The 16,432-nt window shown below is 39.6% G+C and overlaps 1 protein-coding gene across 9 annotated transcripts in view; it reads right to left on the bottom strand.

Moving 5' to 3' along the window:
• Nucleotides 1–16,424, bottom strand: part of ST7L (suppression of tumorigenicity 7 like) — a 125,044-nt gene extending 108,620 nt beyond the window's left edge. For 2 of the 9 annotated variants that reach the window (XM_036453235.2, XM_036453234.2), the window contains exons 1-5: nt 15,908–16,263; nt 14,508–14,590; nt 9,320–9,482; nt 8,058–8,112; nt 4,723–4,838 (exon numbers count right to left, since the gene is read on the bottom strand). In XM_036453235.2, coding sequence (XP_036309128.1) covers nt 4,723–4,838; nt 8,058–8,112; nt 9,320–9,482; nt 14,508–14,590; nt 15,908–16,115 — 625 coding nt within the window. In that variant the 5' untranslated portion in view covers nt 16,116–16,263. The other 7 variants (XM_045586875.1, XM_045586871.1, XM_045586870.1 and 4 more) reach the window with 7 other exon arrangements.
• Nucleotides 16,425–16,432: the final 8 nt, after the last annotated feature.

The following is a 16,432-nucleotide window of genomic DNA, read 5'->3' as shown; positions in this document are numbered from 1 at the left end:
GGGGATGTGCCCGCAACCAATGCACACGCCCCCAACCGGAATCGAATCTGGGACCCCTCAGTCCACAGGCGGAGGCTCCATCCACTGAGCCAAACCTGTTTTGGCTTCACCAACATTTTAAATAGTTTGGTATTCTAGTATATTAAGAATATATCTCAATTTATTTAACAAATTCTTTTTTGATGGACAATTGTATTACATCAAATTTTTTTGCACTGGGCCTCTAGTTTTCTTACAGAAATATTATAAAAACACATTTCAATATCTACCTTTGTATACCTGACCAAGAAGTGGAATGGTTAAAATGTATGCATCTTTTAAAAGATTCTGAATTTATACTCCAAAATTCCTCCCAATAAAATTTACATTAACTTAAAATTATTTCAGGCAGTGTAGGAGAGTGACTGTTTCCATACTTTCTTACAAACACTGAATAATATTTGCCATTATTAATACATGAAAATGATCTCATTTACACTTAGGTGTCTTTTATTTCTAGTAAGGTCGTCAAATCCACCTTTAAGCATTTTTTCTTATTGTTTTCAACTGCACTATCCAGCTTCTCAAAATTATTCTTTACAACCAATGCAGTTCTAAGTCAAAGGGGAAATTAAGTATAAAGAAAGAAAAATACATATTTCCTTCTAAAAAAAAAAAAAGGTTAAGGAATAATTTAAAGCAAACTGCTGATTTAATATTCACCTGTCCTCTTTAAGATCTCTTGATATGCTTAAAAATAACACAAGCAGTTAACAAGTCAATCAAATTTATTTATTTCCAAGTTAAATAATATTCTAACATGCTAATAAACAGAAAAGACACTAGCATTTATCTCAAGATCAGGGGTCACAAATATTAATGCCTAAAAAGGCTAGGTAAAGAACATAAATGAACTAAAAACATATGCACTGTCTAAAGAAGAATCAAAGCTCAGGTCTAACTGATTAATGCCAAGTGGAAATGCAGGTCCAAGTATGCCATATTTTCCAAATTTCTAAAGTGTAAATCTGAATTTTAATGTTAAGTTTCCCAGTTTTTAAATGTTGGGGGGGAAAAATACCAAGAAAATGAGTTATCCAAAATCACTATTGGCTGGCCTTGAGGATCTTTGTTCTCTGTTTTAGATAAGCCAATAGGATAAGAACAAAATCTAATGTAGTAATTTCTGATGACAATATTCAAGAGAAATTTATCATATCACACATATATACACATTTGTCTGAAAAGATCAATATAGAACCAACAGTCCATTTCTGGATTAGCATTCACAGGTAAAGTCTGCCCTTGATTTTGGTCTTTAGCTGGGAGTATGTGTAACTCTAGAAGTATATGAACCTTTGCAAGGACCAAAACAGGATGCATGGTTTTAAGAGAAACCAGTTTCTAAACCCTTAACTTTATATGACTCTTTCCTATAACTAATCTATCTGAAGAATGTTCCTCTGATTGGTCAGTGCATTGTGCAGGTTTTCCATTCCTACCCAAACATCCACTTTCTCACTCCCCAAAAGATATATTCCTTTCTCCGACTTTATAAAAAGAAGTCTTACTTCTCACCTATCCTGAATCTTCCCAAGGTGCATTGCTCTACAGTATAAAAACCAGACAATTCAAAGTTCAGGTTTGGGAGTAGCCATTTTTAATCAAGGAACCTATAATAGGGTTCCACCTTTAACTTATTTTTTAACAGTGAAGCTCATCATTATTCTGGCCCTTAGATACACTGAATTCAAGTATATTGTAAAGTGGGGAGGGAGTGATAATGCTTACCAGTTCCATTTATCAGCATCCCTCTTCCCTTACTATCAAAGAATGCATTCTCCTACAGGAAGGTCCCCTTACAATAAGACCAAGGGGGCATTAGTAAGAAATAATAAAGGCAGTGGAATCTTACTTTGGCTGAGGTAAGGTCTAGGCAATCTATGAGATTCTGAGACTCTATCTTTCTATCTTATAATCTATGTTCAGAAGAGAGATGGCTGTCATGGGATGCATGTTAATATGTTTATCTGAATTGAAAAATGAAGTCAGACTTTGTCAGAAAGTAAATCTGATTTGGTTAATAGGACTGACAATGAGAACTCAGCCAGCCACTTAGGTTATACAGAGGCCATTTTCCAAAGTTGAAAGAGCCAAATATGGAGCTCCAAGGATTTGACAAAAATATAATTAAAGTAATACACAATATCATTTAGAACCTTATGGTCAAAGAAAATTAATTTTTTCATTTATACTAAAAATTTATTGTGGAAAATTCATACACGTGATAAAAGACTCTCAAGCACAAAATAATCATATTAAAATCATATGAAGCTTGGGATGGATATGAATTCCAGAACAAAAAGGACTTCTAGGAAATGTACTACTGTTAAAGGGTATTTGCTCATGTATTTTTCAACAGATAATGGTATGTATCAAGTCATTACATTCCTTAAGATACATTCAAATATAGGATATTCTAGTTTTATTTTCAATTTTCTATATTTGTACTATATTAAAAACCATATTCTTTGCAATTATTTAACCTTATATCAACTTAAAAATATGTTAAGGGAGCCCTGCTGGCCAGACGGCCCAGTTCACTGAAGCGTCAGCCCATAAACCTAAAGGTTTCGGGTGTGATTCCCCGTCAGGGCACATACCTAGGTTTCAGGTTGGGTCCCTTGGATCCCATGCCCTATAGGAGATAATCGATAGACATGGGTGTTTCTCTTTCTCTGCCTCTCTGTCTCTCTCTCGTTCTTCCTCTCTCTCTAAAAAAAATAAACACCCTTTGGTGGAATTTTTTTTTTTAAGTGTAAAGAGATACACCATTTTCTCAAAATTCTCTTAGGAGGTATGTGAACAAAAACGTTTTAGGACCACAGCTTTAGTGGACAGCCATGGTTGCTACACTTTTGCCATTAACGTAAACATTAAGCATATAAACATAAAGAACTGCTTTTTCAACTACTTACAATTAAACCCTTTAATGTAAGTATACTGAATACCCTAGGGTTTCCTGCTACCACCCACCCTTAATATATTTAATTCAGGAAAGAGGTATCACAATGAACTCACTTCAATGCTGGAAAACTGGCTATTTTTCAGACCCTTATTATTGGTGATTTTCTTCTGCCTGGCAATGTGGTGAGTGATAGTGGCAATGTGGCAGTAGTTTAATGGTTAAGGGGCAGACTTGAATTTGAAACCTAGCTTTATCATTTAACTAGAGGCCCGATGCATGAAATTCGTGCAAGAGCAGGCCTTCCTTTCCTCGGCTGCCGGCCCTGGCCCCCCTCTGGCACCTGAGACCCAGGCTTCCCTCCGGCCACAGCCGGTACCCAGGAGCTAGGTTTCCATTACAGTCCTGGTTTCGTCCGGAAGGTCATCCTGAATGACGTCCCGTCTAATTAGCATATTACAGCCCTTATTATTATAGATAGAAGATAGCTAAATGACTTAGGCATGTTGCTTGATTCCCCCTTTACCCCTGATTCTTTTTTTTCTTTTTTTAATTGACTTCAGAGAGTAAGGGAGAGGGAGAAAGAGATAGAAACAACAACGATGAGAGAGAATTATTTATCGGCTCCCAATTGTATGCCCCCTTCTGGGGATCAAGCCTGCAACCAGGCATGTTCCCCTGACTGGAATCAAACCCAAGACCCTTCAGTCCACAGGCTGAGACTCTGTCCACTAAGCCAAACCAACTAGGGTTCTCACTGGTTCTTTATTTTTAAAATAAGTTTGATAATAGTACCTACTTCATAAGATGATTGGTACATTTATATAAATTTCTTAGAACAATGCTTGATGCATACTAAGTGCTTTACAAGTATTAACTATTATTAGTGAAATTGCTGAAAACATCTGTGACACCAACACCACTCATTCATTCATACTTTCATCAGATAATAAATATTAGTATTTGTATTTACAGTATGCCAGGCACTGTGCCAGATGACAGGGATTCAAAGATGATGGAATATAGTACCTGCTTTCCAAAGTTTCACACCCTATTAGGGAGGACAAACATTAAAGCAACACAATGACATTAGCAAAGAATTGTTTGTGGTTGAAATTGTTTCATTGAGGTTTGAACTATACTGTAGAACTGCAGAGAAGGAGGAAGATCCCAGAGAAGATTTTCTAGAGAATTTGACTTTTAATTTGGACCCTGAAGGATAGAAAGAAGCAGAAGGATAGATAAGGAGGGAAAGGGCATTCAAATTACAAAGCTGTACATTTAAGAGTTTCAATATTCTTTCTATAGAGAAGAGCTTAGCGAGAATTAAACAGGCATTTCTATGATCTTCCACCACTTTAAATGCATCTCTAACTTATGACTGGAATAAAATCATGTCCCAATTTTCTCTACATGCCACGCCCCAATGTTTATACTTTTCTCTTACTCTTTTCATGTATGTATAATTGCAGGTGTTAATTTTCCAGACCAAATTGGATACATTTTTCTCTGCATTAGCAGTTGCTGCATTTTATCTGAAAGATTTTTTTTAAGTAATAATAGAAGTAGTATTTTAATGAAATAAATTCTTTATAAGAAGGAAAGGTAGTGTAACAGCCTAGTTTACAATCATAGTTTCAATTTAATCTGGCTTTTTTGTCAATAATGCAAACAACTCCAAGCCAAATAACTTTGTATATTATAATAAATAACTATAAAGAGCTTTAAAAATAATTTTCATGACCACTGCTTATCCCATGAACAGAGACAACACATACCTGTGTCTGAGGGACGTAAAGAGTCTGAGTCACAGGTGAAAAAGGTCTGATGGTCTTGAGCTGACAAGTTCATGTCATAGTATGTAAGTGGCTCTTTACCAGTCACCCAAGTGAGTCTTTACCAAAACACAAGAAAATATGTAAATCAAACATGAGAAAGCATTGATTTGCTATAACAGATACTATTTAAAATTCAAACAAATATTGTTAAAAATTCAGGATGTTTTAAAAGTTTACTTTAATGAATAAAACAAAAGAGGTAACCTACACAAACTACTCAGAGTATAATAAAACATTAAAAAAAACAAAAAGGGAAAGGCTAGATTATCCAACACACATTGTTTCAAAATTGGATTTGAAGGGATAAGACAATTTGTTTCAGATATATACCTTTTTAAGTATACTTCAGTAAATTTTCAGTGAGTTAGAATGATTAAAAGTAAAAGTACAAAGAAAAAAGAAAACACAGATGGATTTTTACTAGGTATCAAGATGGTAAAGGGCTTTCAAAGCATAAAAGAGGAACTTTTCTCAGATGTTACTAAATTAGAAATTTAAATTTTCATATTCCCGAGACTCAAAGTAGCACGTTAACAGATTGGCTAGTAAATACATTTTAAAATATGCAATCTCATTAGTCATTAACAAATACCAAATTAAAATAAATAATTTTTACTTTCATCTATTAAATTGGCGAATATGTATATATTGTAGGTGGAATATGGACTCACACATACTGCTGACATCATGTAAATTGGCATTTATATTTCTGGTTCCAGAAATCAATTAGGTAATAGGTATCAATAGTCTTAAAAATATTTACACCTACCTAAGGGATGGGTATATAGTATATTATACCACCCTCTGTACTTTTATTTTTCAAATTTTCCATAATCAAAAAAAAAATAAAGGGAAGGGGAAAAAACTGTTCACACCCCTTGATTCAGTAATCCCAGTGCTACAAAGCAAACCTAAGGAGATAATCATATATGTGGTTAAATATTTATATAGAGAGATATCCCTCTAGTGTAAATGTTAATAGTGAAATATAATCTAGGACCCAGATAGAGAAGGTATGGTAAATAGAAGCACTAAAAATCATGTTTTTGAAGAAATTCTGTGGGAAATTCAAACATTGTGATGTTTAAGTTTTGATTCTATACAGGCATATAGAATAGAAACTGGATGGAAATACTAATAGCAATATTACTCAGTAGTAAAAAGAGGTGTCTTTACTTTCTTTTTCATACATCTATTTATTTTCTTCCCATTTTCTACAATGAATATACATACATTTTACAATTTGAAGAAAAGGCATTTTAAAAGCACATTGTATTATTTATATTAGTAAAGATGTTAAGTTATTTAGTAGTATGCATTGCCTTGTTATGTAATGTTTTTAGCTATTCTGCAAGAAATTATCATAAAGAGAAAGAAAAAGGAAAAGAAAATCCTTATTCATTTAACAGTTTTGCTATATATTCAAAAACCATAAAAAATTAACACACTACATTATTCCCAAAATGAGTTAAAGCAATGAAAAATATGTACAATATTCTATGTAATAAAAGCCTAATATGTTAAGTGTCCAGTTGTCTGATCAGCTGTTCAACCAATCAAAATATAATATGCTAATGATATGCTAAGGCTGCTCAACTGCTCACTCTGATGTGCACTGACCACCAGGGGCAGATGCTCTGACCAATAGGTTAGCTTGCTGCTGGGGTCCGGCTGATTCAGACTGAGCAAGACACGCCCTGGAACCCTCTCTCAGTCTATCCCTGGCTGGTCAACCTACCACATCCCTCCCCAGCCTCGATGGGGTCCCTCAACCTCTTGTAATCCAAGACCCCTAGAGGGATGTCTGAGAGCCAGTTTCAGCCTGATCCGCAGGCCAGGCCAAGGGACTCCACTGGTGCATGAATTCGTGTACCGGGCCTCTAGTCAATAACATAAACAAGAAGCAAATTAAAAAGACTCAGTAAAGTAAAAACTAGGATTGGGCCATAAAATGGAGTCTGGAATGAGGCTAACATGAAATGTATACGCTTGCTAAGGGCTAGCTACAATATGACCACACAATTATTATCATTGCAATTTAGACTTTTACATTAAGATAAACTAATCATTCAAAGAAGCATACGTGTTCCTGATACTAAGGTAAAAAATTTATCTTTAAAACCTTCAAGAAATAGACACTATAATAAAAGCATAATATGCTAATTAGACCAGACAGCTGAATGACTTTCCGAACATAATTCCGGACATCCTTCCAGACAAAGCCACAGTGGTGAAAGCCAAGGCCGAGGCAGTTAGGGATGATGAGGCAGGCAGGTGAGCAGTTAGGGGCAATCAGGCAGGCAGGTGAGTGGTTAGGAGCCAGTGGACCTGGATTACCAGAGGAATATTTGACAGCCAGTTTAGACCGGCAGTTGGGACATCCCCTGAGGGGTCCCTAATTGCGAGAGGGTGCAGGCTAGGCTAAGGGACCTCCACTCCCATACACAAATTTTGTGCACCAGGCCTCTAGGAAAATATAACAAAGAATAGCCTAAAAACTTTTTAATAAACACAGTGAGAGATTCAAAGACCTGTCTTTTGCAGAACCCCTTACAGGCTAGTGGCATCTCTCATAAAAGCCTAGTTTTCACTTCCCAGGACCGACTGTCCTGCACTATCAAGTCCTTAAGCACAGGAATTATTATGTAATCATTTAGTATCCCCATCATTTTACACAGTGCCCATACATAACAGAGACATAATGTTTCTTGTTCAATGAATTAAATAACATGCCCAATCTATCTCCAGGTAAAACACAGCCCTTCCCAAAATAAAAGTAAAGTCTCTTTGGTCATAAGTTTCAAAAGATGTTTTCTCATTTAGTGTATAAACCAGGAGAGAAACGCAAACAGTAGAGCACATAGAAAACGGCAATATAAAATACAATATAAAATACAATACCCTCTACTATGGCACAAATAAAGTTTATATTCGTATTCAAATTGGTATTTCTAGTGAATGCTCAAGTAAATTTTGAAATCAAGCACATATGCATAGGAATATACTGACATTAGTATAACTTCTCTTAATCTCATAAATTCTTTGAAAAGGCTTTCTGCCATAAATCGGGAGTCAAATGTATACTTATTATGCATTGTGAACACTATTATAATTAGTACTATCAAGATGCTGCCAACTAAACTGCTAATCATTTTATCTTATATATCAGTATCTCCAACTAAAAGAGCTATGATAAAGTTATAAAAACAAGTGTGTCCATAATACTTTTACTCTAAAACCAATGCTATAATTATACTGAAAGCAAAATGTATTACCTCCTATATTCTGCTCCTCTGAAAAGGTTTAAAGGGTTTCTCCACACTTTGCATTCTAAAAAACAAAGGAGAAAAGGGAGGAAGTGAGACAGTTTAATCAAATGCAGTTAAACCTTAATTCACCAACGTTTACTGTATAGTCACTGTATGCTGAGTACAGTGCTAGCCACTGATAGCACAAAGATAAATAGGGGATGGATCACCCTACTGTCACGGAGCATACAGTTAAATCTAGTCATTCTCTTATTTCTGTCTTCACAGCATTTGTTTCATAATTCAATTATAGCTCTTACCATATTATAATGTGATTATCTGTTTGGTTTTAAGTTTCTCCCTTTTATTTCTTTTTAATGTTTTATCGATTTGAGAGAGAGAGGAAGGAAGGAGAGAAACACAGATGTGAGAGAAACATCGATCAGCTGCCTCCTGCATTCCCCCTACTAGGGGTGGAGCCAACCACCCAGGCATGTGCCTTGACCAGGAATTGAACTTGGAATCAAACTGAGAAGATACTCAGCCAACTGAGCCACACTAGCCAGGGCCCTTTTATTTTTGTAATTGATTTTTATGTGAGAGAGAAAGAGGAAGGAAGGAAGGAAGGGAGAAACATTAACTTGCTATTCAACTTATTTATGCATTTATTGGTTGACTCTGTATGAGCCCCGACTGTGGAGATTGAACTCACAACCTTGATGTATGAGGATGACATTCTAACCAACTGAGCTACCCAGCCATTATTTGCCTTTTTAAATGTGTTGACTTGAACTCAACGCTGAGAGTGAGGGCTTAAATTTTGTGCCCAGGCACCTGACTTACTCCACTCTAGTGCCAGTACTGCAAAATTGAGCGAATGTTACAAAATCACTGGTGGGTAAAACTGCTAGTACTTTAGCTCGAGTCAAGGTAGCAACACCAACTCAGACTGGTCATCATTGGATTCGTTGCCCCGAGCCCAGTAAAACAAGGCAATACCAAGTATGAGGATTGTCCACTGGCCTAATCTCCTTCCTGCTAACGGGACTGTAGATATGATTGCTGGAGCCAGAGTGGCTGTCTTACACCACAAAGCAAAACTGCGTTTGGAGATGGCAGGCTAACAAAATAGGAGTCTATGCCTCTGATGATCCTCCCTCTCTAGATCGATATTTACACGGATAGACAAACTTCTCTGTTGTTTCTATCTCCCACAGCCAAACACAATCCTAACTGTACAGCTCTGAAGACTACCTATATAGCTCTGAAAACATTAGATAAGTAATCACCTGACACATTCTGTCTGCCGGTTTCACCTTCTCTGCTGCTGGAAAGAGAAGCTGGGTCTGACATGCTTCTTTCTGTTCCTCCTATCAATGGTCGCAAATGGTTTACAGACACTTGCTCAATAAAAGATGTGCCATGTTTATGGAAGTACCACCATTCAAATATCTATGACAAACAGAAAACATCTTTCACTTAATACAGAACTAATGAGCAGATATGAGCTCAAATTAAAACATTATCTCAACATGTTCCTTTAATTCAGCATTTTATTTATTTTTAAAATATATTTTATTGATTTTTTTAGAGAGGAAGAGAGAGGGATAGAGAGATATCGGGTCTAGTAATAATTAATGTCGTTTTTAAACATTCGTTTAAAATCTTGCTTGGCGTTGACTTGTATTGACATAACCTTCAAACACGTGGTATCTACAGAACGTGTGAAGTGCAATTAACAAGTTTTGCTTGAAAAAGTTTGTGTTTGGTTTGGTTTTTGTTGCAAAACCAGGGCTAAGAAGATGGCGGATGAAGAGCATATTCGGCACTGCATGCTTTACGAGTTCCAATTAGGAAGAAAAGCAAGTGAGGCTGCAAAAAACATCTGTAGTGCTCTTGGTCAAGATGCAGTTAGCGCCAGAAAATGCCAGCGTTGGTTTGAGAAATTTCGCGAGGGAAATTTTTCGTTAGATGACAAGAGTGGTCGAGGCCGTGTGTCCAATTTTGATCAAGAAGCTCTTCAAGCTCTTTTGGTGCAAAATCCTCAAATTACCCAACAAGAGCTTGCGACAACTTTAAATTGTTCACAAAAAACAATTTCCAATCAATTGCGTGCACTTGGCAAAGTCCAAAAGTTTGGAAAATGGGTTCCTCATGAGTTGACCGACAACAACCGTAATCAAAGAGTCACAATTTGCAGTTCGCTCCTCTCTCGTCAAAACCGTTTGCCGTTTTTAGAGCAAACTGTTACCAGAGATGAAGAATGGGTGCTGTATGTTAATTTGAAAAGGTGGCCTCAATAGTTGGACAAAAATGAGGCTCCGCAGCCCACGCCAAAACCTGACTTGCATGCGAAAAAAGTGATGTTGTGTGTTTGGTGGAATTTTAAAGGAATTCTTCATTATGAACTTTTACCATCTAACCAAACCATTACAAGTGCAGTGTATAGTGCCCAATTGGAAAGGTTAGCCCAAGCTTTAAGAGAAAAAGAACCCACACTGATTAATCGGAAGGGTGTAATTCTTCACCACGATAACGCACGACCGCATACTGCAAGAATCACTGCTGAAAAACTGCGCCAGTTGGAATGGGAAGTTCTCCCTCAACCTGCATATTCTCCTGATATTGCCCCTTCCGATTACCATTTGTTTCGTTCTTTGCAAAACTTTCTTCTTGGAAAAAAATTTAATAATGAAGAATGCCTCAAAAATGCATTGACCGAATTTTTTGCATCAAAATCACAAGAATTTTACAACAGAGGGATTAAAATGCTTCCTGAGCGTTGGGCACAAGTAGTAGAAAACAACAGCAACTATATTGTTGATTAAATTTTGTTGTATTGTTTAAATAAATTCGATTTAAAAAAAGTATTAGAAAACGACATTAATTATTACTAGACCTAATAGAAACATCAATGAGAGAGAATCATCGATCAGCTGCCTCCCGCACATCCCCCATTGGGGATGTGCCCACAACCAAGGTCCACCTTCCCTTAAAAAGTCAACTGATAGACTATTCTCTACCATGTAGCAGACAAATGTATTACTTTACTTAAAGAATAAACAAACATTTCCACACTACTTAAGGACTACAATCTCTTTAAAAACTATTTTGTTATGAGACAGAGAGAGAGAGAGGGGAGCGGGGGGAGGAGAGGTATCAGTTCTAAAACCTTCAGGAATGTTAATTTTTGCTTCAGTGACCAACAGAACAAATATGTTATAAAGATGCCAAAAGTATGATGTCGTTTTGTACAATGCACCCCAATTACTCCACTGACCAAATGCTATAACATATATAGGACAGTGCAAGAAAATCAAGGCGCAGAATTTTTTCTATCATGCCAGTAGCGTTTTATGCTCAGTCTAGAATGGCTTCTTTTCCTGCTTTCTTTTACTGAGTTAGCAGGCAGTTAATCATCAACAAATATGGCCCCAGATTGGCTTCTTTTACTAAGTAATGGGGTGAAACTTCTTTAAAACAACCAGAAGAAGGCCAAAGCTGGTTTGGCTCAGCGGTAGAGCGTCGGTCTGTGGACTGAAGGGTCCCAGGTTCGATTCCAGCCAAGGGCATGTACATTGGTTGCGGGCACATCCCCGGTGGGGGTGTGTGCAAGCAGCAGCTGGTTGATGTTTCTCTCTCATCAATGTTTCTAGCTCTCTATCTCTCTCCCTTCCTCTCTGTAAGAAAATCAATAAAATATATTTTTAAAAAAATAAAAAATAAAAATAAATAAACCAACCAGAAGAAGAAATCATAAAGCAGAAGTTATTCATGTGACAGAAAAGACAAGATTTACATTAGGTCAGTCAGGGACATTAATCATAAAGGCCAATGACAAACTGTCCTTCATTATATGAAGTGTTGGCAGTTTTTTTAATTAGTTAATATGTTAGTGGTTTTTATTTACGTTTTGAGTCAACTTTTACCACAAAGGAGCAATAATAATTGGTAGTACTTACCAAACATTGTGCCAAGTTCTTTACATGCATTATGTCATTTAATTCTCACAACTGATTTCAGAAAGAACATCTATTCCAGCTTTAAATAACTAGCTCTGGTTCATACCATCCATACTTTGTAGAGCTAGGATTTTTACTCAGGTTTACATGACTTTAGAGGTATTAACCGTTACACAGACGGCCTCTGAAACATACCACAGTGTGTGTATATGTGTGTGTGTGTGGGGGGGGAGGTAAGTACAGGTGGTGAAAGAAATTATAAACATAACCTTTGCTAATGAAAACTCATTAATTTTGCAAGAGTAATGACAAAATTTACCCTTTAAAATGTTTCCTAATTTTAAAACTTTGCTTTAGCCCTAGCCAGCGCTAGCCAGTTTGACTCAGTGGATCGAGCGTCAGTCTGCAGACTGAAGGGTCCCTGGTTCAGTTCCAGTGAAGGGCACGTACCTCAGTTGCAAGTTCGATCCCCAGCCCTTGTTGGACATGCAGGAGGCAACCAATCGCTGTGTCTCTCTCACACTGACGTTTCTGTCTCTCCACTTTCCTTCCATTGTCTCTAAAAATCAATGAGTAATATCCTCAGGTAAGGAGTAACAAAACAAAACAAAACTTAGGTTTAAAAAGATAGTATGCATCCCTGGCTGGGTAGCTCAATTGGTTAAAATAGTGGTCGGCAGTTTGCAAACCGTGTTTTGCCACTCTGTTGACTAACGAGTTTGCTGACCACTGGGTTAGAGCATATGTCAATTTGCAGGTTCAATCCCTAGTCAGGGCACATGCAAGAATCAAGCAATGAATGCATAAATAAGTGGAGCAACAAATGGATGCTTCTTTCTCTTTTCCTCTAAAATTCAATAAATAAAATTTAAAAGATTATATACATATATATGTCTCCTCTTATAAATCAATAGATTAAGACCCAGAATTTATGTGATTTGTCCCAGTGTCAGCCAGTAAGTGGCAGAATCAAGACTTAAAACTACATCTTCTAGTTCTAAAACCAATGCTATTTCTATTACCACAGCTGTCTGAAGATCATTTATTTTCTTTGACTCGTATTGACTAAATATGCTTAATTATGAATGGGCTTTATAAATCAATACAATTTGAGGCTTATATTAACTCATAGTTTTCATTATGGATTCCTCAATACATTTTTTTAAGAGAAAAATCTCTTTCTTGTCTGGCATTTCACTTTAACAAAATGGTCAAGTGTTAGCCCTAATAAAAAAGACAAAACCAAAACACTCCAATACAAATGCTGTTATTTCTATTATAGCTGGAGAGCACCACCTACAGATGAGAAAAAAGTACAGAAAAATTCCTTGGCCATGCACACCATATTACTCCCTAAGATTTTTATGTGTAGCAGTATTTTTCCAAAGTTCCTTCCATCACTAGGGATGTTAACAAAAATTATAGACTTTCAAATTTTTTAATTAAAAATGCAAGCTGGATGAAATAAGACAAGAAAAAGCTGAATTAAAGTTAAATTGGCTTCTGTATTGTAGTACTTCTCAGAGTAACAACCCAAAATTATTAAATGTTCACTCCGTATGAGCTACCAGTTTGTTACTAACTTTTACACGCCTTACCTCATTAGCCATCATAATCCTATGAAGTAGATACTGTGATTAGCTCCCAGTTTACACCTCAGAAAACCGGGAGATAGAAAAGCTAATGAATGTGCCCTAAGTCACACCACTAAAGTGAGGTTAACCAACTCAAACCCCACTCTTAAACACTCCAAAGATAACTGGCAGCCTATAGGCGGAATTCAAGATGCAGATAAATTCTTAGTTTGTCCAATGTTGCCAACATTAACATATTTTAAGATTTTATATAAAAACTTGTGTATCCATGCCCAAAACTGTTTGGCTCAGTGGATAGAGCATCGGACTGCAGACTGAAGGGTCCCAGATTTGATTCTAGTCAAGGGCATGTACCTTGGTTGCAGGCACATCCCCAGTAAGGGGTGTGCAGGAGGCAGCTGATGAATATTTCTCTCATCGATGTTTCTAACTCTATCCCTCTCCCTTCCTCTCTGTAAACAATAAATAAAATATTTTTTTTAAAACAAAAAACTTGTGTATCCAGGTTCTCTTGGGATAATTTGAAAAACTGGAAAATCTGGTAATAATGATCCACAAGTCTACATGGCAACAATCAGCCCTTTCTAGAAGTAGCATGCATTGTCCAGTTTACCCAGCCCTCAGTAAGAATTCAGTGCTTACTTACACTGTGTCCATTTCACTCACTTTTGTTACCAAGATGGGCCCTGCAAGCATTTAAATGTAACTCACCTCTCAAGCCCCTACGATGTAAGCCTTTTATACACAACTGCATCCTGTCAATCTCGAACAGTGGAGAGGAGATGCAGTGGCTTTTCCAAAATGCTGACCACATTTTGAGGATGCTGATCTACAAGTATCTATAATTACTGTAACTATATGGTAAAGAGTTGTGATCTTTAGAGAAATACAAAAGCATGAAGGAAATGGAAACTACTTACAAATATTAGTCCTGATATCAAAGAACATGTCCCTGTAAGTGCCACATAGAATTTGGACGTCAGTGAATTTAAAAATACTGTCACTGCCAAAAGGAGAAAAAAAAATCAAAGCTTAAAAAAAAATGCAAATTCAAAGTATTCAAGTTATAAATATGCAGGTGTCTTTACAAGTGGGGGAACGTAAGTGGGTTAATATCTAGTGTGACATTCATTTGAGAAAGTTGTAATCTCTTAAAAAGCTACTTCAACGTCCCATTGTATGCTATCCTCAAAAAAAAACTCGCCTTTCCTTGGCCAGGTAGCTCCAATGGTTAGAGCAGGGAAAATAGCCCCTCCCTGCGCCCGACTCGCTGAAAGTTTGGACCAGACTCTCCCAAATAACTGTCTCCTAAATGCTTCGGATTTTATAAACAAAAATGCATAACACTTAACTAGTCTCACCTAAATGGTGTACCTCGTTAACACGTAGAAAAATAAATGATACCCTCAGTGGAAAAAAACACACATTTCACTGAGTGTTAATCACCACCAGTAAGCACTCCCTTAACCTGTTACAGAGACCGCCCAAAGTGCTCCATCCACCAGGGCAGGAAGACCGTTATTCAGCTTGTTTTTGTGTTCGTTATATCTGTATTTACATAACTAGGTTCTAAAAAAAAAAATCAAAACTATTTCAGAGCATTCTCTCAGTAATCGGTGCCATCTCATGGGACAGAAAGGGGGGGGGGGGGGAGGCGGGGAGTATTTGATGCAACAGCCAGGACCTAACGGAGAAGCCCCCTCTGTCCCCGGGCCGCGGGGCGGGGCTGGGAGGCGAGGCGAGGCGATGCGCCGGGCGCGGCCGGCGGCCCGGGCTCCGCTCCGGGCCACGTGGCGAGCTCCCCGCCGCCGTGGACACGGCCCGCCGCCGAGTGCGGCTGTCCCTGCACTGCCCGCACTGCTCTCGTTTGCTAAAGACAAAAAAAATCAAAGTAAAAAATCTCACGGGAACTTTGTCCTGGCAGAACTGGTGTGAAACGGGGGTGGCCGGCCGGCACCCCGGGGCGCTCACTTATGCGAACAGCGAAGCGCTCGTCTCTGCGGGCTGAGCGGCGGGCGGGCGGCTCCGAGGCCGCGTTTCCCGGGGACCCCGCCAATGGCGGCGGGCTGTGTGCCTGCACCCCGCCTCCGAGCCTGCAGGCGCCCGGCCTGTCCGCCGGGGCGGCCGCTCCTCCCGGGGACGCGGACGGCGGGAGGCGGGCCCCAGCCCGGGAGGCGCCGGCGGCCGCCGCCTCCCCGCAGCCCTCCGGGGACCGGGACCTCTGCCCTTTGGCCTTTGCCCCCGCCCCGCCCCGGCCCGGCCCTCCCCGGCCCCCACCGCCACTCCCGCTACGCGCCCCGGGGCAGCCCGGGCCTCTCACCCGCGGCCACGTTCTCACACAGCCGCAGCGGGACCCTCAGGGCGTACAGCAGCCCCAGCCCCACCACGAACCACAGCGAGGCCCACGTGCCCACCAGCCCGGCCCGCAGCCGCTCCCTCCAGCCCGGCGGCGGGCTCGGGCCGGGGGCGGACGCCTGCGGAGAGGCCGCGGCCGCGGCGGCAGCACCCGGCGCGTCGCCGTCCGCCATCTTGGCGCTGCCCGGGCGCCGGCGCGGGGAGGGAAGCCGGGCAGGAAGCCGGCGCCGGGAATCCTGGGATAGTGGCGGGCCTGGCCCGGGCCTCCGGGGAGGCTGAGTGCCTCGGGGGCCGGGGGCGGGGGTTTGGAAGGTGAAGGAGCGTCCCTGGACAGAGGGGGCGGCTACCTGTGCCTCCCGAGGGCGGCCGGGGCGGCGAGCGGCACCTCCTCTGGAGAAACTGCACTGAGGTGACCCCGGAGCGAAGTGTGATTTCGCTTCCATACGAGTGAGGGTCGCCGCCCTTCACCCCCGTTTCCTGGGCTTTGCAG

The sequence above is a fragment of the Pipistrellus kuhlii genome, unplaced genomic scaffold, assembly GCF_014108245.1.
Source record: "Pipistrellus kuhlii isolate mPipKuh1 unplaced genomic scaffold, mPipKuh1.p scaffold_m20_p_24, whole genome shotgun sequence".
NCBI lineage: Eukaryota > Metazoa > Chordata > Mammalia > Chiroptera > Vespertilionidae > Pipistrellus > Pipistrellus kuhlii.
This window is presented reverse-complemented; position numbering and strand designations above follow the sequence as displayed.